This window comes from Narcine bancroftii, chromosome 1 (genome assembly GCF_036971445.1).
Source record: "Narcine bancroftii isolate sNarBan1 chromosome 1, sNarBan1.hap1, whole genome shotgun sequence".
In the NCBI taxonomy this organism is placed as follows: Eukaryota; Metazoa; Chordata; class Chondrichthyes; order Torpediniformes; family Narcinidae; genus Narcine; species Narcine bancroftii.
In genome coordinates, this window is record NC_091469.1 from 204,941,265 (window position 1) to 204,965,926 (window position 24,662).

The window sequence follows — 24,662 nt, forward strand, 5'->3', positions numbered from 1 at the left end:
TTTAAATATAAATGAGCATCAAATTACTAAAAAGACAGATAATCCCATACTAATACATATAATCAGAACGTGGCAGGAAGTTATAGAAATTATAGAAAAAAAGTAGAGATTTCAATCAAAGTTCTACTGTGTAAAAATGTGTTATTGCCTATGAACTTAAGCAATAGAATATTGAATTCATGGTACGAGAAAGGAGTAAGATATTTTAAAGATTGTTACACAAAGCAATAGAATATTGAATTCATGGTTCGAGAAAGGAGTAAGATATTTTAAAGATTGTTACACAAAGCAATAGAATATTGAATTCATGGTACGAGAAAGGAGTAAGATATTTTAAAGATTGTTACACAAAGCAATAGAATATTGAATTCATGGTACGAGAAATATGGACAAAGATTGTTACACAGAAGGAATTAAGTCCTTTGAACAATAAAACATAAATACAAAGTGGCCTTTTCTATTGTTTTCTCCAGCTAAGATTGTTCCTAAGAGAAAGATGGGGACCAATGCTGATCGCCCCCCCCCCCCCCGAAACTAGTGAAATGGAACGAACAGTATAGAAAAGGAATACACCTAAATTTATTACAAAAATGTATTATGCTCTCCAAAGTGTAAGTGCAAAACCAGGTTTACAGAGATCAAGGGAAAGATGGGAGTCAGACTTGGGTGTAGTAATCTCAAAAAGAAGCTGGTCAGATTAGTGTACGAACAGTATGACATCAATTATAAATGTAAGATATGGACTAGTTCAGTATAATTTTCTGTACCAATTACATCTTACCCCACAGAAGTTACATAGATCAAAAGCATAAATTTTAGAGATGTGTTTCAGATGTAGTACTGAAAAAGAAATTTTTCTACATGCTACATGGTCGTGGTAAAGGTGAGGACATTTTGGCAAGATATCGCAGAAAAATTAACCAAGATACAGGAGTGGCCTTCACAGGCAACTTGGATCTATATCTACTCAGCAATTTTATTGAAGTAAGTAACAAATTGACTAAATATCAAATCTCATGTATAAAAATAGCACTGGCAGTCGCAAAAAAATGTATCGCGATCACTTGGAAGTCCAATTCCCCTCTATTTATACCACAATGGACTGCGGAAATGAACAGCTGTATACCTATGGAAAAAAAATCACGTAATTTAAAGAATAAGTATACACTTTTATAAAGATCTGGCAGCCATACCTGGACCACATAGGGGGCCAAATACAATAACAGAAAGGAATATCAATGTTGATATTATACATATCCAAAAGTGATTTCCCCAACTGCATTCTATCTATTTAAAATATGTAACCTCTGACTGTGTGGAACCTGTATGTATGGAAAGGAGGGAGGGACTGTTTCGTTTTTGTTGTTTTTTTTGTAAGAAAAGTTTAATATATTGTGTTATTGAAGATTTTATTATATATATTTTTGAAAAAAATCATAAATAAGTCACAATATAATATACTACAAAACATATAGAATTGAAAAATATTAAAAACTAAACAAAAATATTACGATAGGAGGACGGACACACAAAGAGTTATCTTGGCCGGTTAAAGCAGGAGTCATCCAGAATGAGAACTGCAATAGAAACAGAAACTGATACTAAAATATATAATCAAAAAAGAAATAATATGTTTAGACAATATTATATGAAATTTTATAAATCAGAATTAGTAGGAGATGAAAACGAGATGGAAGAATTTTTAACAAATGTTGAACTTCCTAAACTAGAAGAGAGAGAAAAAGATGATTTCGATGCACCTATTACAAGGGAAGAAATAGAGAAATCTCTGGGTACTTTACAAGTTAACAAGTCCATGGGGGAAGATGGGTTTTTTCCTGAGTTCTATAGATAATTTTAAGATTTGTTGATGCCTCTTTTGATGGATGTGTTAGATCAGATGGTGGAGACCCAAACCCTCCCAGAAACTTTTTCAACTGCTATAATTACAGTGTTACTGAAGAAAGGTAAAGACCCATTAAAAAACTCATCGTACAGACCAATATCACTTCTGAATGCAGACTACAAAATTCTAGCAAAGCCACAAGCTAATAGACTGAGTGAGTATCTACCAAAATTAATATATCTAGATCAGATGGGATTTGTTAAAGGAAGACGCTCTTCAAATAGTCACGGCAGATCATTCAATATAATGCATATAGCAAAATCAAGGTTGAATCCAAATGTATCTTTTTTTTTTAAGATGCAGTAAAGGCATTCGATCGACTGGAATGGTTTTTATGTAAAACATTGGAAAAATTTGATGTAGGCAGAAAATTTAGAAATTGGATAAAAACTCTTTATAAGCCACAAGATAAAATTATAACGAATAACCAAATGTTATCTATTTTTCCGTCAAGTAGATCAAGTAGACAGAGGTGCCCCCTATCAGCAGCATTATTCATCCTAGCTATTGAACCTGATACTAAAATATCCAGCTATTAAGGGCTTCAAAATTGGACAAGAAGAATCTAAAATTAGTTTATTTACTGATAATTGCTATTATAAACGTAAGACAAAGCTGAATCACTGATAAGATTACAAACAATATTAGAAAAATAAGAAAGATTATCAGGATATAAAATAAATATGGATAAAAGTAAGATAATGCTATTGCAGAATTTGGACTATGAAAGATACCAAAAAGGTGGTAGATATAAATGGAAGAAAGATGGAATTAAATACTTAGGAATAATGACAGATAATAATTTACAGAATTGATATAAGCTTAATTATACCTCTCTATTAGAAAAAAAATTCACAGAAATGGGAAGATTTGCTGATCACGTTAATCGAAAGGGTGAATTGTATAAAAATGAAGGTAATGCCAAGACTACAGTAACTCTTCCAATCATTGCCTATTGTACTAACTAAAAGTTTCTTTAAATTATTACATAACAGAGTACCAAGAATTGCACTGGAAAAGTTTACATGGGACTATAAATTGGGAGGACTTAGGCCTCCTGATTTTAAGAAGTATTATCTATCAGCACAAGCAAGATTTTTATAATTTTTCTTTGAAGAAAATAATCCCCCTGTGTGGATTTGAATTGGACTGAACTTGATAAAAGAAATAATGAAGGACTTTATTTGTAAGTGAAATGTCAAGTCAATAACAAAAAAAACCCAGATAATCTTATATTAATGCACATGGTTAGAATATGGCAAGAAATAAATGAATGTATCCAAAAAAAGAGCAGGTTTATCACTGATGATACCACTATGTAAAAATGTTCTACAGCCTATGAATCTGGGCAACAAAATATTGAATTCATGGTATGACAAAGGAATAAGATATATTAATGATTGTTACATGGAAGGATCTCTTGCGTCTTTCGAACAATTAAGAAATAAGTATGAAGTAGCTAATAGAACATTATTTTGTTTTCTCCTGTTAAGATTGTTCTTATGAGAAAGATGGGACCGAAACTTGACACTACCTGAAATTAGTGCGATGAAACGAACAATTTAGCTGGGGAACACACCTAAATTTATTTTTAAGATGTACTTTGCTCTCCAAAATGAAAAAGCAAAACCAGGTTTTCAGAGATCGAGAAAAGCGATGGAGTCGGATTTAGGAGTTGCAATAATGGAAAGATTGTTGTTCAGATAGCATGACGTCAATTATAAATGCAAGATATGGATTAGTACAATAACATTTTCTACACCAATTATACCTCACAGCACAGAAATTGCATAAATCAAAATCGGAAATATTGGAGATGTGTTTTAGATGTGGAATAGAAATAGGATCGTTAGTACATACTAAAAGGTGAGACCTTTCTGGCAGGATATTACTGAGATACTAACAAGGATAACAGGGATTGTGTTTGCAGACAACCCAGAGCTTCATCTTTTAGGCAACTTTATTAAAATAAGTAATAAATTTACTAAATGCCAAATTTCATTTAATAAAATAGCTTTAGCTGTGGCTATGTATTGGGATTACTTGGAAATCCGACAGAGATGAACAGTTATACACCTACATACAATCTAAAGAACAAATATGATATATTTTTTTAAGTATGGCAACCATATTTGGATTATATAAGGGCCCAAATTTAAATAAAAGGTGTTACTGTTATAAAAATGCAAGTGAGCTTCCCAATGAAGACTCTTTTTTTTTAAACCCAACTGTAAGCCCTGATGGTGTACAGATTTATACTGTGAAGTGGATTTGGGATTTTGGGGGGGGGGGGGGGGGGGGGGAAGGGTTTTTTGTGTTTTGTCATCTACCTTTCAGAAATGCACCACCATCAACAGCAATCTGACTCAATCTGCAGAAAACCAACCTTTAACTTTACAATTATTGTAGATACTTGTGTAATCGATTAATTTTTTTGGACCACTTTATCAGGCCAAAAAAAGGGGGAGGATTGACTTTTACACCGGTTAAACTTTTGACCACGTTAAGTATCTGTGACGTCCAAGGCATTGGGAGCTCAGATAGCCAGGTGGTAAGTCCATATTGGGAACTCGGTTAGGTGGGTGGCCGGGCCGAGAATCTGTGGTCGGGAGCTCCAAAGGACAAGTGGCTGGGGGCATCAGGGGCACTCCAGTTGGCCAGAGGTGCTTGGTGCTCCCAGAGCACCAGGCAGCTGGGGGTAAGGATCCGCGGTTAGGGTGTTGGGAGCTCGGATCATTGGGCAGTGCAAGGGTTGGTGGTTAGGTGACAGGAGCTCAGATGGGTAGGTGGTTGGGATCAAAAATAGGGTGTTGACTTTTACATGGGTCATATGAAAACATCCAATTTTTAGGCCAATAAATTGGGGTGGGGGGAGGGTGGAAGATTAACTATTACATGCTATAGACAATTACACACATATATAGGATAACTTTGTAGTGTAAATATTAATTTCCTATCTTCAAGTTTCTTAAATTCAGATTGGCACAGTCTAATTATCTGCCTGTATGGACTGAAAGAATGTCACAAGCAACTTATGGTAGTACAATTGAGTAATGTCTACCTATATTATTTATTAAAAGGGCCTGTATTAAAATTAACATATTAAAATGATGTAGTAAGTTATAAATGCTAATAGAGCATTCCAGAAAAAAAGTTTCTCAATTGTCTTAAGTGCTTAATAAAACAATTACATTTGAGAGAAATGATGACATTAGCCCCTTTTACACAGCCACTTCAATGCAGGAATATTGCACTTTTATTGTGCCATGCCTTCTCTGTTAAAGGTACAAACATGGAATGGGGGGGGGGGGCAGAGGTCATTGCAGTCCCACCTTTAAGCCGGCAGCAGAGGTAGTTACAGCGCCGAATTGACATCTGTGTAAAAAGGGCGACCTGGCAGCATGGGACCAGGATGGGAAAGGATATGCATGTGCGCCATATTTGACCCACAGGTATATAAGAGATGCCTCCGCCCCCCCCTCATTTTTAGTGTTTTTTTAGTGTATTTACAGGTAAGCATTTAAAACTTGGACAAAACATGCAACTAGGACAAGAAAAATCTTTTTAATAATAATGATACTGCTGTAATTTACAAGAGAAAACAAAAGCAGCTTAGCTATAGCAGAAACATTTTATAAATACAAAATTCCGCTGGTCCTGCTGCCTCCTCTCTCCTGGCGGCCTGCTGTTGGTCTGCGCGCTGGTCCCGCTGTCAGTCCCTGCGCTGGTCCCACTGTCTGGTTTCTCCCGGTGGCCCACTGTCGATCTGCACACTAGTTTCACTGCCTGCTCTCTCCCAGCAGCTTGCTGTCGGTCCCTATGCTGGCCCGCAGCCCTTCTCACTCCAGTGGGGAGTGGGTGCTGGGACTAATGCAGGGACTGAAAGCAGGCTGCTAGGAGAGTCTCCCGACAGCCTGGCACCAGCCCCCACACTAATCCCACTGCCCAAATCCACCCCAACAACCCACCACCAGCCCCCAATGGTAGATCGTGGTGATGCTAGTGAGCCACACAGCGACAATGATCAATGTTGGCGTGGCTCACCATTATCACCCTCATTTCAACTTTGCTTACAAGACCGGGGGATAATTTTGGGGGAAAAAAGTGGTCTTATCTGCTGTCAAATATGGTATGTTATATGCCACACTAGACGTGGACACTCCTGTGTTACACATCCCACCTCTTTTGCTCCTGGAATGCCAGCTTGCTGTGTAAAATGACATACTGGCCCAGAATTATGCCAGCGTTGTTTGGTTCAAGATAAGTCCGGGTCTTCTTCATGGCCCCATTGCAGCATCTCTGTGTAAAAAGTCCTATTTACAACTTCAGAGAACAATTCTAAACATAAAATTGAGCAATCAAGGATGTAATTGTTGCCCAAGTGAACAAGCTAAATATTAACCCCCCACAGCGGCGGTTCAATGTTTTGGGCCAAAACTTGGCAGAACAGTTTCTAATGAAACTTTTATGTTAAAAATGCTCAGTAGTTTTAATATTTCTCCATGGTTACTTTAAGTTTGTAAAAGAAACTCTTAAAAGCAAGTCTGCGAACTGCACAAATACCTGGGCTTGGAAACTATACTTTTCCAAAATCAAGAGAGGAATTTGTAGCAAATTTCTACAGGTGTACTATAGGAGAACATTCTGACTGTTGCATCATTGTCTGCTATGGAGGTATCAATGCACAAGACAAGAAAAAACTACAGAGAGTTGTGAACTCCGCCAGCTCCATCACGGGCAGCAGGTTCCACTCCATTAGGAACATCTACCAGAGGCCGTCTTAAGAAAGCAGCCTCTATCCTCAAAGACCCTCACCACACAGGCCAAGTTCCCTTGACACTGCTTCTATTGGAAAGGAGCTACAGGAGCCTGAAGATGAACGCCCAGTGGCACATGGATAGTTCCCCCCCCCCACCCCATCCCGCCATCAGATTTCTGAATGGACAATGAACCAGACATTACCTCACTTTCTCTTATTTTTGCACTATTATTTTTTAAATGCAATTTATTGTAATAATTGCACTTTGAATGCTGCCACAAAACAAATTTCATGACATGTTCATGACAATAAATTCTGATTCTGAATAAAGAACAATTGCTTAAACTTCTTGCCGTTGTATTATTTTAACAAACAAGCTGAGCAATTAAGACTCCCAATGCTGTATTTTACCTGCAGTCAACTTCAATCAATATACTGTTAACTGTTATAAAAATACTGAAAACAGTCAAAAGAAAGATTTTTACCACTACATCAAACCCCATTCACGGGAGATATTAACAGAACTGCCAGCACGAAGAATGACATCTCCAATCTCACAATGTTTTAATTTAAACCGTCTCGAGTTCTATCTACTCTGATTTTGCAAAATTGAAGAGGCCAGTAAACAGAAGGATGCACAATTCATCAGTCTGCATTTGGCACCCCAAGCAAACAATCTTCCCTTTTAACATAATAAGCCATTTCAGGTCAGAATTTAAATATTTATTCAATTTTTATGTAGGTTTAGATAATGTGGAAAAAAGTCTCAGCTGCCCAAAGGTCTTTCTGCGATTCTTACCCTTGAAAACACTCGACCTAGACCAAAATGTATTCCCTGAAATTGACGGTCAAAAGGATTCTCATTGCAAACCAAGTTATGGCAGCAAGCTGGGTCAGCTACTCTTCACAAAATCTTTCATAAATAATTAAGGGGAAGGCTGTAATATAAATTTAAAGCGTTTGAGAGCTGCTTAATCGACAGACAAGTCTACAATCAGCAAAAGCTGTGATGAGACATACCACAAGCAGTAGTTTCAGGATTTTATTCTTAAACAAACAGGTAGAAATCAAAGTTGCTGTTAATTTATCAGAGAAATTATCTAAAGTGACAGTTGCTTAGTCATTTTCCACTGCAAAATCCTGGAATAAAAGGATGCCCTCTCCAGCTCCACTATTGTCCCATTACAATCCAAAACATCCAGGCCACAGTAGGGCTGGGAGGATGTGTTTCAAATAGGGCAAGTTGCATTTTCCAATATGCAAGCCAGATGAAATTCAATGAATAGTATATACCACAATACACTATAATTTTTTTTAAAAAAATCCCAACATTTACGATCTTTTGTAAAAATATCGCATTGTCACAAAAGGCCAAGCAAAAACAATAGAAATTTATTTCATTTCTTTCTTTGGCTTGGCTTCGCGGACGAAGATTTATGGAGGGGGTAAATGTCCACGTCAGCTGCAGGCTCGTTTGTGGCTGACAAGTCCGATGCGGGACAGGCAGACACGGTTGCAGCGGTTGCAGGGGAAAATTGGTTGGTTGGGGTTGGGTGTTGGGTTTTTCCTCCTTTGCCTTTTGTCAGTGAGGTGGGCTCTGCGGTCTTCTTCAAAGGAGGTTGCTGCCCGCCAAACTGTGAGGTGTCAAGATGCACGGTTTGAGGCGATATCAGCCCACTGGCAGTGGTCAATGTGGCAGGCACCAAGAGATTTTTTAGGCAGTCCTTGTACCTTTTCTTTGGTGCACCTCTGTCACGGTGGCCAGTGGAGAGCTCGCCATATAACACGATCTTAGGAAGGCGATGGTCCTCCATTCTGGAGATGTGACCCACCCAGCGCAGCTGGATCTTCAGCAGCGTGGACTCGATGCTGTCGACCTCTGCCATCTCGAGTACTTCGACGTTAGGGATGAAAGTGCTCCAATGAATGTTGAGGATGGAGCGGAGACAACGCTGGTGGAAGCCTTTGATAATTGCACTAGAATATTGTGCTTCTAGTCTGTGGAAGGAAAGGTACACCAAAACCATCCATAATCCCATTTGCTTTTCAAACTAGCAGCTAGCACAAATTAAATGAAACCGTTTCAGACTACTAAAAGGTTTTCAGCAGCCATCTTTTATTTGCTTTAAAATATTTCTTTAAAGTAGTGTATCCACAGAAAGTAACCCATTTAAAGTTTTAAAAAGCCACATTCTGGCTGGAGATCAGAAATTTCACGCAGAAAACTGGACGAAATCAATTCTTTTTGAAAATGTGTTTGTAAAGAGGAATGACTAAGAGAATAAGCGAGCAGCTTTGGGGGATTGGGAGGGGTCAGGCGAAAAAGGGTGAAATGTTTCTGGGAAATATTGGCATGTTAGCAATGTTATTTATACAATTTAAGAAAATTGATCATCAGAACAGCATCTAATGGAAGCATATATCTGGATTATTTATTCCGGGTTATAAATAAATATGACAACAGTAACTACATTTCCATAAAAGCCACTGGCTGTATTATATTCAATTGACACCCAAAGTATAATTTATGTTGATTGACAATTTTAAGAAAGTTTCTGTTCATATTCTTAAAGACCAATGGATCAGTTATTAAAAAACATTATTCATGTATCACCCCACTGGTGATACCATAAAGAAAACATTAATTAAAAATGCTTTTAAGGAAATGTTAACTTGCTTGTAATTTATCTACTGGGGTATATAGCCAGCAACACATTAATTATGCAGTCAGCTGGATCCCATGGTTTAATAAATCAGAAAGTTTGAATATTTCATGAGATACTCAGCTGTGCAAAGTTACACAAAAACATTTCTGGTAGAACAAGAAAATCAATCAACTGCCAGAGGCATGAATGCAATTCCAAGAGTTCCCTTTCTATTGTAATGTCGGGAAAACGTTGTGGTTTTCTCCTATGCTTTAATCTAAAAACATCTGATTTTGCTCAAATTTGGATCGATCAAATTGCCATCAATAGTCACCATCTTAAGTGGTGATGAATATAATAGATCCGGCTAAAAACAGTTTCACCACCAGTATTCCCCATAACACCAGCCCCTCAGAGCCTCCAAATGCAAAATGAGATGATTTTCAGAATGGCAAGAGTACAACTGTGAACTGTAGTTTGGAATTCAACATGATCTCTGGCAGAATAAAGGGGGAATTTAGACAATGTGTTTGAGGACGAGACGCTTCAGATGGTTGAGCAGATGGAGTACAAGTGAGGAAGTGAATGGGTGCATTGGGAAGGAAGACTTAAAGATACAGTGAAATGGACTGGGAGAGTGGCCATTACAGCTCGATTTAAAGACTTCGAAGCAACAACATGATGGTGACAATTAACGAACAGACTCTCAATCATTGTAAAGGACAGACAGCATCAAAAAAAATTTTTGGAATCCAATTAAATTTCATCAGCTTGAAACACAAGATGTTTCTCCAAAGATGTTGCCCAGCCTGCTGAGTACTCTTACCACTTTCTGTTTTTGGATATCCAAATTGTGTGTGAAGATGCCAAACTGCATTGATTCACTGATTATTCATTATGTAATTCATCCCCACTGCTGCCAGCTGAGAATACCATCACTAGAGACACATCTGAGCAGCAAGGACATTCAATATTGCTTTTCCTTTGCTTTCAAATTGCTTCTGGATTCTTCCCTCTCACTTTGACCAACATTTATATTTAGTAAGAACAAATAAAACATTAATATTTCAAAGAATTTATTTTTGAATAAAAGGTTATGTTTGAAATCCAAAAGTAAACTCAGAGTTATGTAGATTTCTTAGGCGCTCTGTGTGCTGTCATCTGCTCATGAGATATTCCAAGCGAATGAGTTTAATGCTTCAATTAAACCAGTGAACACAAATATCAGGTCCTAAACTGATTTACTATTATAATCAATTCTAGCTGTTGAAATGTTGTCTCTCACTCCCCTTGTTATTTTACTGAGGTGCCCCCAAATAATATAGGTATTTAATGTATTTTTCACAGTAGATTTCTTAACCCAGGACTGATCTTTACATCTATACAAAACTAAATACATAGGTGTATTTGGACCCGTCAAATAGTATCATTCATCACAAGTGCCAAACTGTCATTTGTTATAAATGAGAAACCATCCAAGGGAGCTCGAGACCTACTTCTACCATAATTTCTAGGCATTGTTGTAAAATTAAATATCCAGGACAAAGCAAGCAGCTTTAAGAACGCTGTACCAATATATTTATGATTAGAACAAAGTATAATCATGTATTTCATTTCAAAGGAAAGAAAAAATACTAGGAGGCAATAATGCACGTCAGACTTTTATTAAATATATTTTCAGAAGTATCATTTCTTTTATTCTGGTCCACTTGTTTATTTAAATTTTCTGTACTACATACTGGATGGTTCCAAAGTATATAGTGATTCTGTTAAAACTTTAGAGAAAACACTGGAGCAATGGACTGAGAGTCAGAAATCAACAGCTTGCAGTTCTGATTTGAGTAGAATGGGAGTACAACCATCATGAAGGACATAGCCACATTTCACAAAGCTCAAGGGTGCAGGCAAGGTTGATAGCAATTTTCAATGAAACAACAGCTATTTCAATACTGCAATTAGTTGAGAAGTACAACATTAAATTTGGGCTCAGAGCTTATAGTTCATTTTACTGCAAAATACTCTGAATTCTCTGTAAGCTATGATATTATTTCCTGCAGAGAATAATTTCCACTTCCATAACATGGCACACAAAAATAGCCTCCCAATAGGACTACACTTTTAAACTAAAACTATTCATTAAAATACCAGATTAGAGCTTCACTAACAATTTGGATTGTATATTAAGCTGATCCAAACTTTAATTGCATAATTTTAAATGAAATTAACTAATTAATAATGTCAAGCCCATAATTAAAGATACAAAGACATTATACATCCCAAACATTAAATATCAAACTATCATGTTTGAAGCACTGTTTCAATGTTGACCAGAAATTTGAAAAAAGATTTCTGGGAGTTCTTTTTAAAAATATGAACTGAAGATATTTTTCTCAAAAGTTCATGACTTTGAAAACCTAATCTTTTGCTATACACATCATTCAATATAAACAGATTTGACCCAAATCTGACTTATGCCAGTTAATTAATAAAATTATAAAATGGAAAACAAAAATGTATGGCTCACCGTACATCTTAGTGTTTCAGAACTTTGGCACAATGAAGACTTAGTGCTACATCTATTAAATAGAGCACATTATATACACTTTTATAGAGACTGCAAACAGAACAACATCTATTCGAGAGTGTTAAAATGGGTCAGATTCTCTATGGTTAGGTTGTTTATTTATGCAGTTTTTGCATTCACAGTTGATTATAACTCAGAGAACAATAATTATATTGTCAATAGAAATAATTATTTGTGAGAAGTTCTTGTACAGTGCAATAAGAAATTAAAACATTTGGCCCACAGGTATCACAATTCCCACAGAGGAATCATACAGTCTGTACACAATTATGAACAGGTGAAAACAGAGCAGGAAGATTCTGTTTCAATTTTCTTTTTAATTATTGATTACATCTTGTCAAAGGCTATGCTTTCATTGGTTTGTCATACAAACTCAAAAGTTGCTCAAGGATCACTCATTAGCACTATCAAACTTGAGCCCAGTCAATAAATTCAAATTAAAATGGAACTGAAATGATACAATGAACATCTTGTTAGTCTCAAGCATTGCAGTCATTTGAGGACCTTTTACTTCCAGGCATTGAAGGATTTTTGCTTTCCACGTACCAGATACATGAAGCACAGAGAGCACCTGAAAGGCGTTTGAGACCCTTCCGAAAGACACTGTTGGAAAGGCTGTAAATTACGCAGTTACAGAAGCTATTGCTAATTGCAAGCCAGGTGGTCAGAAAAGATACCTCTGCACTATTATAAACACGAGAGCTTTCAAGGAGGAAATAAATGATGTACGGAAGCCAAAGGATGTAAAAGACACTGGTGATTCGAAATAGAACCATGGCATAATGTTTCTCGGGGCTGGGTGGATTCTCTGTTGATGCCCCTTCTTGAGGATTAAACCGAGCCCGTCTTTCACTGATTTCTTTAGTGTGCTGTTGGCATATCCTGAATATGTTGAAATAGGTAAAACAGACCACAAAGGCGGCAGGAGCATACAGCAAAACCACAATAAATCCTGCAAAGTAAACGTTCGTCTCCCAGGAATTAGCACACCATTCAAATATATCCCCATGATAGCCTGGCTTCCCCCAGCCAAAAAAAGAAGGAAGGAATATAATGCAGGAATAGGTCCAGATTATTACAATGCAAATACGTAACCTCCACGGTGTGACCAGCTGATTGTAAGATAACGGCTTGGTAATTGCAATGTATCGATCAATGCTGATGCAGGCCAGAGAGGTCATCGAAACGCTTTTCAGTACAGACACAATATATCCAAAAAATTGGCATGTTAAAGATTCATGAGAACCGGTCGGATAGTGAAGAAGAGACAAAGAAGGAACCAAGCAACTGATCCCAACAAAAAGATCAGCGAATGCCATGGTCTGAATGAAATAACTTGTCGTATGATGGTTCAAAAGGGGTGCACAATGAAATACCAAGATAACAATAAGATTACCTGAAATGATTAACACAGTGAGAAAAACAATGACGATTATTTCCAGAAGGCAAATGTTAACTGTTTCGTAGTAACTAAATCCCAAAAGGCAGAAGGGTCGGATAGTATTATTTCCTTCCAAAGAAGAGTTCATACTTCGGTTCTGCACAGCCCAAATAGATGTCATTCTTGGCTCGGTGGCTGTTGCAGTGTCTCAGTCTTCGGCTTCACTCATTTACTATCTGAACGAACAGGCTCTGCTCAGTACTATTCGAAAAGCAATCTCCCTACATATCCAGCATACAGTCACCACCCTCGACAGAACACAAGATGACAATGCTATCCCTAGCAGTTGCCATGCTTTCAGTTTCTTCAGAAATAAAGACAAATGTCGGCATGAATAGGCTGTGCCATTGACTGAGAGACAAAGAGGGGGGACATGACACCTGTCTTTCTTCTGTTGAAAGTAAACATATGCATAGATTTTCTGCTTCATTAATCGCCAGTGCTCCCTCACATGCGGCTTAGTCGAGTTAAGACAAAAAACCTTTTGTAGAAATGAAGCTAATTTTAGCCTCAAAATATCAGCACAGTAACTCCATAATTCAGCATTTGTCAAAGGGAGAGACTGATTAACAAAACGTACTAGAAAACCATCACATTTGGAAAAACAAGGCTCTCTGGTTTCCTTAGTGAAGCTTTAAACCACAGGAGAGGGCAGACCGGAGCCTCAGACACAACCACTGCAATATGATGCTACTTCAGAATCACAGCCCAATTTGCCGCAGAATTCAAATAGCCCCTCCAGGCATTGCTCCTCCTTCCCTCACAGTTCTTTGCCAAAGGAAATGTTTGTAAGAACAGCAGAGGACAAGTGCAGCATGGTGGAATCCTCATTCTTGCCTTCAAGGCTGCAGCAGCTTCTTCGAGCTCAATCCAATTTTTTTTCATATATATATAAAATGTAATACATTAGGACATCAGCAATCCATCATTTAATAACAGCAGTCACCGAGTACACTTTGACCCTACTGGGAGACAGCTAGCCAAGGAGGAGCGACAGTAAAAACACGAAAGTCTGCAGATACTGTGATTGTAGTAAAAATACAGAAATGCTGGAAGAACTCAGCAGGTATCGCAGCATCCATAGGAGGTAAAGAAATATTACCAACATTTTGAGCCTGAACCCTACCTCAAGGTGCAAGCAAAAAGCAGGTAAGGGGCCTATATTAAAACAGAGCTACAGCACAGATCACAAGTTCCAATACAAACTTGGATCTCGTTATCTTCAGACTGGCAGTGCACCAAATTTCATTGTTTCAAGTAAGATCAACTCCACAGTCTGGCTGTAGCATGCAACAATAACCCTGGTGAGTTATAACAAGGTAACAGTGGTTTAGCACTGTCTTGTAAATTGATACAGATTACAAAGCTGCAAGAGTAAAACCAGGGTAGGAGAGTTTGCAACACTTCTCACCTTTGTACACTTTAACTAAACAAAGCACCACAAAGAATAAAAGTATTGATATCACTATAAGAATATCATATTATATTAATGACAACATTAATTTGAGATCAGTAATTGTTCAGTTTTCTCCAAAACATGTTAAATACAGTCATGTATCAGTAGCAATTTACCATCTTTTAGGCAAATTATATTACTGCAGCAATGAAATGTGACAAGATTAGCACCTGGCTGCAAACAAAACTCAGCAAAAACATTTCCAAGCTTTTTTTCTCTGGTTGGGTGGCGGGGGCGGGTGAGATGCTGAGTAGAGGGTGGTGGGAGGGGAAGACAGACAAAAATCCGACAGATTAGCTTTCCATGTCGAGTTACAGTGCAGGTCAGGGTGCAGCATTCGACACTGGCATTTGTTAGTGGTGACAGTTATCAAAACACAAGCCTTGATCATTAACAGAGCTTCGCCTCGTTGCTCGAGCAAACCCAACTAACGATGCCGACTACAGAAAAACCATTTCAAGAACCAATTTCACCCACAATATCATGAAGTATTGCCGACTATAATTGAAAATACAAAGAGAAGCTGGAGGGATTCAGCAGGTCAAGCAGAATCCATGGAGAGAATTAGACAGTCAATGTTTCAGTTTAGGTCCATTTTTCAAGACCAGGATGAGAAGGGGAAATACCAAGCATAAAAGGGGCCGGGGGAGAGGATTGGAGAAGGACCAAGTGATAAGATATTGGGCATCAGAAGGGAGCAAAGATAGATCAAGAAAGAGACCCACAGGGGGTGGATGTTGAGATGCTTTTGCCTTGATCCTTCACTCCGTCTTGATCCACCTGTTGAATGATGCGTCATATGCCAGGCTGTTGTTCATTGACTTTAGCTCGGCGTTTAGTAGAATCATTCCCCAGAGTCTGGTGGAGAAGCTGTCCTCGCTGGGACTCAACACCTCTCTCTGTAACTGGATTCTGGACTTCCGAAAGGAAAGACTACAGTCTGTCCGGGTCGGTAGCAGAACATCGAGCACCGTCACGCTGAGCACTGGTGCACCTCAGAGCTCTGTGCTCAGCCCACTCCTCTTCACACCACAGATGGACGATTGCACCGCCAGATCGAACCCAAACAGTGTCATCAAATTTGGACTCATTAGCAACAACATTGTGCTGCTCTACGTAGAGGGGGTGGAAAACCTTGCAAAATGTTGCTAGAGTAAGAACCAGAGTCTCAACATAGACAAGATGAAGGAGATGATTGGGACTTCAGGAGGATCAGAAATTATCACCCTCCATTGAACATCAACAACTCTATAGTAAAGAAAATGGAGAGCACCAAGTTCTTTGGAGTTCACTTAGTGACCTATCATGGACACAACAAAAATCCTCACTTGTCAAGAAGGCGCAACAGTGACTGCACTTCCTTGAGAAGACTGCAGTGGGCAAGGCTACTGGCCACGCTCAAGTCAACCTTCTATAGGAGGTCTATCAGGAGTGTCCTGCTGGCTACAACTCCAGTTGCTGCATGTGGACAATGACATGGCGGAGAGGATCACTGGAGTCTCCCTCCTCCACCCATCGATGTGATCTACCAGGTTTGTTGTCTGAAGAGGGCATACGAAATAACTGAGGATCCCTTCCACCCTGCCCAAAGCATCTTTGAGCTACTCTTGTCGGAAAAGAGATACAGGAGTATCAGAGCCAGCTCCACCAGTAAGAATACTTAACGACTAAAGGAACTGCTCACACTAACTATCCAAGACATTCCTATTCATGAAACAATATTTATTTATTTGCATAGATTAAATACTTGTCCTACATAAGTATTGTTTGTCTGTATGTGTGTTATGTCTTCTTATATGTCTGCATGTTTTGCACCGAGGACCAGAGAACGATGTTTCATCAGGTTGTACTTGTAAAATCAGATGACAATAAACTCGGCTTGAGAGAAAACTACAGGAATATGTAAAGAACAGATAAAAGAAGGAACTGGATGGGGTAGGGTAAAATTGGAAAATTCAATGTTACTGGTCACATGCTTAATTGTCAGATTCGAATTAAAGCTATTGCCAAATTGTTTGGAATATACAAGGAAAAAAAGTGTCTCTCTATTTCACATGCTTTTTCAGGACGTCCTCAAGCACTTTTGAAGTGTTGCTGTTTAGGAAGTGCAGCACTCAATTTGAACAATGCAACCACTCTCTAAAGCAATGTGATAATGAGCAGATGCTACTAGGGCAATGACAGTTGAGGGATAAATACTGGTAAGGAGATCAGAGAGACAGCCCACTTTCTTCTTCAAAATAGTGTCTTCCAAAAGAGTAGATAGGCCACCATACTAGTGTCAGTCTATATTTCTGTGTTCATGTCTTTGGAGCAAAACGTAACCTGTAACCTTTTGATCCCAGTGTCAACAACTGAATTACAGCTGATAAAAATCTACCAGTTAGATTTGTTTGTGGTTTGTGGATAATCAGGTGTTCCCAACCTGGACAGTGTTGCAACAAAAGGAATATAATGGAAGCTACCAATTAGATGCAATGTCTCCTCTAATTAACTGACATATTACTGTGGCTCTTAAGTGAGAAGCCACTTGACAACAATATCAGAGACTAATCCAAAGAAGATTCCACCGGAAAAGGTTGTTTCAATCAGTAAAGTTTTTAAAAAGTGAGAAATATTGAGAAAGTTCCGTGGCATTAGAATTGTGGGACTTTGGAAATGAAATTTTAAATTGTGAAACCTCTGAAGTAGTCTTTAAAATTAGATCCATCTCTTTCTTTCACACCCACTGTCTTGATCTGAGAATAAAAGAAAGTATCTGCTAAATTTGCTAAGTTATTTGCTTGATAAGCTACTTGCAAAAGAATCAAATTCAGTAACATGGAGTACTCCTCTGGGAGAAAGGAGATGGGATGGGCAAAGCAGAGATGCATGATTGATAACCAGTGTCAACCCCTGGCAGAAACTTCAGTGGTGCGGCACAACCAAAAGCAAATCCATCGTGTGCGATGGGCATTGCCCCAGATTTCTACTCCTAATGACAATCATAAAATGATTTGAAATCATTGTTACAATTAATATTAATTAATATTGAAAATGCTGCATCAGGCTACAGGAAAGAGTGCTGGATGGACACTGGCATCATCTAGATTTGAATAAAGCATTAAATCCTGGAGCTCCCATCCCTCAGACTGACTTGAAACATCTCACTGTGAGGTTCTGAAGAAAGTCAAGGGAGCTCTGCCAGGTATCATGGTCAACCAACAGGAGCGGCAGAAAAGGGTAATCAACCTAAAATGTTAATCGCTCCTTTCTCCAGACCTTGCTTGACCTGCTGAGACCCCCCACCATTTTCTGCTGTTACAAATTTCCAGAGTCTGCGGTTTCCACCATATGGATCATCCAGCCATTATCACAAATTGTTTCTAGAAACCTGATGTGAACAAAGAAATGCCACATCAAAATACTTCATTGGCTGTAAAGTGTTTTACAGAATAGAGGCTAAGGAAAGAATTACATCAAGGCAAAGCTTTCATTCAAATCAAATATTAATTAAAGATGGAATTTTCACCATTGCAAGCTTTGAACTAAATGAAACAGTAATTCTCAAGTCCATACTTCAATGAGAATTTTATTCTTGTTTAATTTCAGGACAAACATTGCTGGCAAATTTAGTCCCTTTTTTAAGAAGAAAAAACAGAACACCCTTGAACCATTGCCGATTCATAACAGTGTTACTTTAATTAAGAATAACGCACATTGGAGAGAGACATACCAGGTGGGCAAAGACAGCCATCTCCTTTGAAGGGCATGAATAAACCAAAGAAGCTTTTACAATAATGCAGCACCAGAGACCAGAGAAACACAAAAACCACAGATGCTGAAATCTTGTACAAAAAATGAGCTGTTGGATGACCTCAACAGTAACTGCATCCACGGAGAGAAATCTTCAGTCATTTCAGGATGAGACTTAATCAAGGATCTGACCCAAAATGATCATTTCTATCCATAGATGCTGCCTTGCCCTTTGAGGTACTCCAGTAGCTCATCGTTGCTTTACTGATGCTTTTTTAAAAAAAAACTGTAAATTTAATAATTGGAATTGAGCTGTGCACATTATTTTGGATTCAGTTAGCTACTGATTATTAATCCAGGCCTCTGAATACTATTTTAGTATTTTAACCACTCTACCACCACCATATCCCAACAACCGATTTTTAAAAATCCATTATTCATGTCAAAGTGCATCATTCCTCAATGCACGATATTTGCACCATTCCTCAAAAAGAGTACAAAAATTAAATGATTCAATTAGTCCAACTTACAAAAGTATTAAAACTAAATTAACACCATGTTCAATCACAGATTAGTCATATAAATTTTTTTCAATTTTCCACATTTTAACTGGGAATTATATTGCTCATAGCATTCTTCGCCAAGTCTCAGATTTGCATGGGCTTCCTTGGGAAGCTGGATGAGTGGAAAGAAGCTGTACACTCCAGAATCCACTTTTATAGACACTGCTTTGCTAGCTTCAAGCTTGCATTACTTTTAAATAAACTTTTATAACAATTGTAACATTTATAACTTGATTGCCAAAAATATTTGCCCAAATTGTTCCTGAAATTCTTCAACTGATTTAATAAATTCCAAATCTGCCAAATGGATTTCCAGTGGAAAAACTTGGCTAACTTCCCCATGAAAAAGCAACATCCTCTCCTCTATGACAAAGAGAGTGCATCGTTTTGACGATGCTTATGTATTCATCTAGTGTTAGTGTTAATTGATGGAAACTGCTTCTGCACTAATTTTTGGCAGGCCTCGTTACCCATGGCTGAAGTTGATAAAGCTGGCCATCACTTATAAATGGATGCCACAATAACTGGAAAGCTATAGATTTTGGAACCTTCTGAAAAGAAAACTCCAAGCTTTGCAAAAAGAATGGGCTTTGATGGCTTCTCTAATTTCGCAGCAAGAAATCATCTTATTCTTGCAGGCACTGAAAAACATTTCATTTAAATACACAGCTATTTTCAACAGGACTACAAATAAAAAAATCTCCCTCCAAAATCATTATTACAAGATGGTGGCGCTGGCGGAGCCACTGTAACAGCAGCGCTGCCGCTGGAGTGGACCCTCAAGGAATGAGGGAGCAGAAATGTAGTGCTCCTGCAGGGTCCAGCCGCGCAGTTGACCGCTGTCGGCTCCACACAGGCTTGGAACAGCCCATTGAGGGAGTTGATGGTGGTTTTATTTGAGGTCTCGCAATCTCAGGGTCTGTGCCCAAGATGGTAGTGCTTATTAATTGGCAACAACCAAGAGGGGCTGCAGACTCCAGAGAAATGGAGGAGGGCACCACAGCTCAGAAAGATTACCCCCCCATTTGAGAAGGAGAAGTGGAAGAGATGACTCACAGGACTGTGACCACAGAGGTGGACCAGTGAGAAGGCCTTGTGGCTGAGGAACCAGCGCAAGTGGCAGGCTGCTGGTGACTCGAGGCGAGGAACCCACAGAAGCTGCGAGCTGCTGGAGACTGCTGTTGGGAGACTGGCTTAAACTGGCCTTTGGAATACCAGGTATGGGAACAGGGATGTGAAGGGGTGCCGAAGGATCCTTGACCATGTGTGAGGTTCAGATCTGTAGATCGGATTGCCAATGAATGAACTGGACTCTGTGTGGCTGTGGAGGCAGAAGCGCTGTAGGCGAATCTATGGACACTCGATGACTCTGGCGGAACTCTCTTTTGGTTCTCTTTCTCAGACTATAAGTCTGACTGAAGGTCTGACTGTAAGAAATGTAAGAGGCCCAGGCAATTTCTGCTGGTGACGAATCTGTCTGCCTTTTGTCAGGCAAAGGGGAATTTCATGTAATAGGACACTGTTTTATTACTATGACGATAAATTGAATCTTGAATTTATCATCCATTTATGGGCAATGGGCAGCATGACTAAGTTTGGCAGCAGGTGACAGTGACCTGCTAAAAAAATCTAAAATAATTTATTAATTAAACCTAACAGGAGTCCAATAGCTGTAAGTTGACTTCAAGAAATAAATCAGGGAAAGTGATGAGATGGTTTCAGTTTCAGCACAGCATCCTCATGGTTGATAAGCCAGATGTTAGATGTTGGTAATTTCCACAATATTGCAGATTCAGGTTATGGATTTGATTTGCTACTTTGTATAAAGTACAGGTACTTTCAGTCCTTGCTCAGCAGCTGTTACTGTCAGCTTTGCTCTTGCATCAAAGTGGTATTTTGCATAATGATAAACATTATAGTCTAGACTAGGCAATGAGAGAGAATGTTGAGGATATCATTTGCTTTAATGGTGGGAAAAATGACAGCAATTTCTGCACCTACACAGTTAAATGGAAATCCACAGGTCACTCGTAGCATTTCCCTGCTTTTCCACCTGGACATGTTCACATGAATACTGTAGTCTTCTACCATCTGGTCATTGTTGTGACATCCTTCCCCAGCACAATCTTCAGAAATGAGCACACCGGAGAGAAACCTTTGGGAGTTCACAAACTATTCTCAAAGTAATGTGCTTGGAAAAAGGTGTACTTTGTTTCAAGAGAGAAGTGAGGCTCTCAGTTGCTTATTAACCTGACAATTACTGATTAATACTTGAATGGATACTATAAAAATCAGGAGATTTGAAGTAACACAGGAATATGCTATTGAGATAGATCTTGCACAACTTGGCCAGAAACTGTTGTGAGGGGGCCATGCCCCCCACACTGCTCTTATTCTTTCTGATACAAAGCATTCGTTGAAATATTTCCAATTTTTGCAGATTTTATTTCTGTTCATAATCTTTATTTCACATTCCAGGACATGTTGTGCTTTTTTTCCCCCCCTTCCTCCTTTAATATCTATGAAGATTCTGCAATGTTGGCAATATGGTTGCTGGACCACAGAGATTCAGACCCAACAGCAACCTTAAGCAGATCAGGTGAAATCGAAGCAATTGCCATATATTTGTGAGCAGCCTTCTTCCAAGACAGTACCAACTCTGTTACCAATGACAAAATCCAGACCAATCATTCAATGTCAATTTCCACAGGGTCTCAAGGGAAATAAAGATTGGCTTTATCACTATGAACATTACCCAAAACCTGATGCCTGCAACTGTTTCATGGCACACCACTTTCCCAAAGATTAAACATCACAGAAAAATATAATCAATCTATTTGATCTCCAGCAGTATGCAACTCAATTTCAAGATATTCATTATGATGCAGCCACATATCTACAAGAAACTCAAAATATTGGTACACAAAAGGCCTGCTAGATTTATTCCCCAAATCTTCAGGCTATTCCCTAGTTCGAGTCTAAGCTACCAGTGGAAACAGCTTTCCTGCCTTATTGATTTCATAATTTTAAACATTTCGACAAGATCCCTCTTAAGCATCTGAATTCCAGCAAGTATAGACAAAGACAATTCAATCTCTCCTAATAAGCTAACCCACCTCAGCCTGAGAATCAATCAGATGAATTTCCCTCCAAGGCAGTACATCTTAAAGCAGGGGTTCCCAAACTTTTTGTTCCTCTGTATCCCTTGGGCATTTTTATAGGTTCCTGTGTACCCCTAAAAATTAAGGATAAAAAAACACGACATTGTGCAATCTGACTGCAGATTACAACACCATGTATTGTACAGTAGTGGTTATTCTCTCAGACCCAATGTACCCCCAGAAAAGTGCAAATGTACCACTGGAGGTACATGTACCCCAGGTTGGGAACCCCTGTCCTAAAGCAAGGACAGAATTCCAGGTGCAGACCTCCAAATGCAGCCTCACCAGTACCCTGTACAAATGCAGCAACATCTCCCTGCTCTTAAATTAAAACCCTTTAGCAATGAAGGCCAACATTCAGTTTGCCTTATGGACGTTTTGTTATACATACAAACCAACATTTTGCAATTCATGAGTATTCACTCACTCCAAAGTTCCCTCTGCATAAGAGCATGCAGAAATCTTCCACCATTTAAATAATCTGATCTATTTTTTCCTTCCAAAGTGGATGATCCCACATTTACCAATAGTGTACTCCATTTGACAGACCCTTACCTACTCACTTAACATATCTTTACCTCTGCAGACTCTCCACATTCTCTGCTTTTTCATTCAATTTGGTGTCATCAGCAAAATTAGATGCCCTCTTCTAAATTGTTAATGTATATAGTGAACAGTTGTGGACCCAGCACTGACCTCTGCAGCACTCCACTTAACAATGACTACCAAAGGCCCATTTATAAATCTCTGATGAAGGGCCCAGGCTCAAATATTGGTCACCCTTTATGTCCTATGGACGCTGGTGACCTGCTGAGTTTCTCCACCATCTGCACACTTTCTTGGTTAACAGTATGCGTTTACATTATTTTAGCTTCAACAAATGTTATACTAATATCAAATAAGCAGAGTTTTCTCTATTAGAATTGGTTTAATTCTAGACAGTACAATAATTCATGGTCCAGAATGAAGCTATGTTTCATAATAACTGTACTTCGGAAAATAGCTGTTACAGCCAAGCTGTAATCACCTTGCTATCAGGAATGGAACTTTCAATCAAGTTTTCCAATTGAACCTAAAGCACAAGCACAAAACATAACTTCAATAGGGCAATGAAAACCACAGCAAATTCCAAACAGATGACAGAGAAAGATAAGGCATAGGAAACCACTCTGCTCCAGCACCTCTGTTGGTGCAACTATCCAAATAGTCCCATTATTCCCTTTAAATATTTATCGAATTCCTAGATCACACATTTATAAATATTTATAGCAGAAGAGGCTGTTCAGCTCAACTGCTATAACAGTTTACTCCTAACAAAAGAGTGAAATATAAAGATTTAACTAACATTTCCATATTTTATTCTTAAAAGAAAGCCTACATTGGGATACAAATTTGTACATTTCAAAATAAGAACCAAACACGAACCCTATTTAGCAACTTAACCCACTTCTCATGAATTAACAACATAATTACATTTTCAGTTTTTAAAATGTACTTGACCTGATAGAGGTACTGTCGTTATTTTGCACAATTAACTCCAACAAAAAGAAAATTAAATCCAATGTTTCATTTCCTTTTTGAAAAGGGAAAAAAAACACAGAAGTATTTTGTAATTAAAATATCTTAACAGTATGCTAACTTTTTTCCATTTTCAGGAATGGAAATGGGTCTTTCTGAATGAAAATCAGTTTCATTGGGAATATTTTAAAAACAAATGCTTGAGATATGTGCAGAGCAGGGATTTTGAAAGCAACGTTTCCAAGTGTGATGCTGAAGTCTGTAAAGCCATTTAAGAAACTGACAATGTGAAAATGGAAGCTCCAGAGGTTAAAAGATAATGAATGTTGCTCACAAAAACTAATCGCATCTTGACATATTTCACAGCTGCTTCTGACAAAATATTTATTAACCCAAATCATTCATAACATTATTCATGTACACAAGTAATTAAACAATGTCTTTCAAACATTTAGCTGAAATCCAACTGGGGCTAAGAGATTACTTGCATAAGATCTTCCTGGACAATTGCTTGCCATTGAAGTAGAATGATTGGAAAATTAAGTTTTCAACCAAAATAAAATGACAAATATAGGCAGCATGTACAAAAAAAAACAGGTGCTCAATCATACAAGCAAATTCAGTTCAGTAAAAACCATGCAACAATTTACTGTTCATTCAGTTAAAAGAAATGGTAACAATTTATTATACAATTACTTACTTTTGTGATAAGAATTCTGTAGTCTTCGACCATCTGGTCATTGTTGTGACATCCTGCAAGCAGTTGCCAAACCTCACCTCGAAGAGCCTCAGGAACACCACTTCTGACCAATGCAGGCAGAGGTTTGGGCCTCACACTCAAATTTAGATGCCTAGTGAAAATATCAGAAGAGAAGACATTTGATTACAAAATCA

General features: G+C 38.3%; 2 protein-coding genes across 9 annotated transcripts in view; both read right to left on the bottom strand.

Annotated features, from left to right (window-relative positions):
- LOC138738452 (rab GTPase-activating protein 1) overlaps positions 1 to 24,662 on the bottom strand; it is a 256,049-nt gene that overhangs the window by 99,237 nt on the left and 132,150 nt on the right. For all 8 annotated transcript variants that reach the window (XM_069888749.1, XM_069888718.1, XM_069888692.1 and 5 more), the window contains one exon: positions 24,469 to 24,619. In XM_069888749.1, coding sequence (XP_069744850.1) covers positions 24,469 to 24,619 — 151 coding nt within the window. The remainder of the gene's footprint in view (positions 1 to 24,468; positions 24,620 to 24,662) is intronic.
- On the bottom strand, positions 11,561 to 13,499 carry LOC138747445 (probable G-protein coupled receptor 21). Its single transcript, XM_069906705.1, has one exon. The coding sequence runs from the start codon at positions 13,454 to 13,456 to the stop codon at positions 12,374 to 12,376; it is 1,083 nt and encodes a 360-aa protein (XP_069762806.1). The 5' UTR covers positions 13,457 to 13,499; the 3' UTR covers positions 11,561 to 12,373.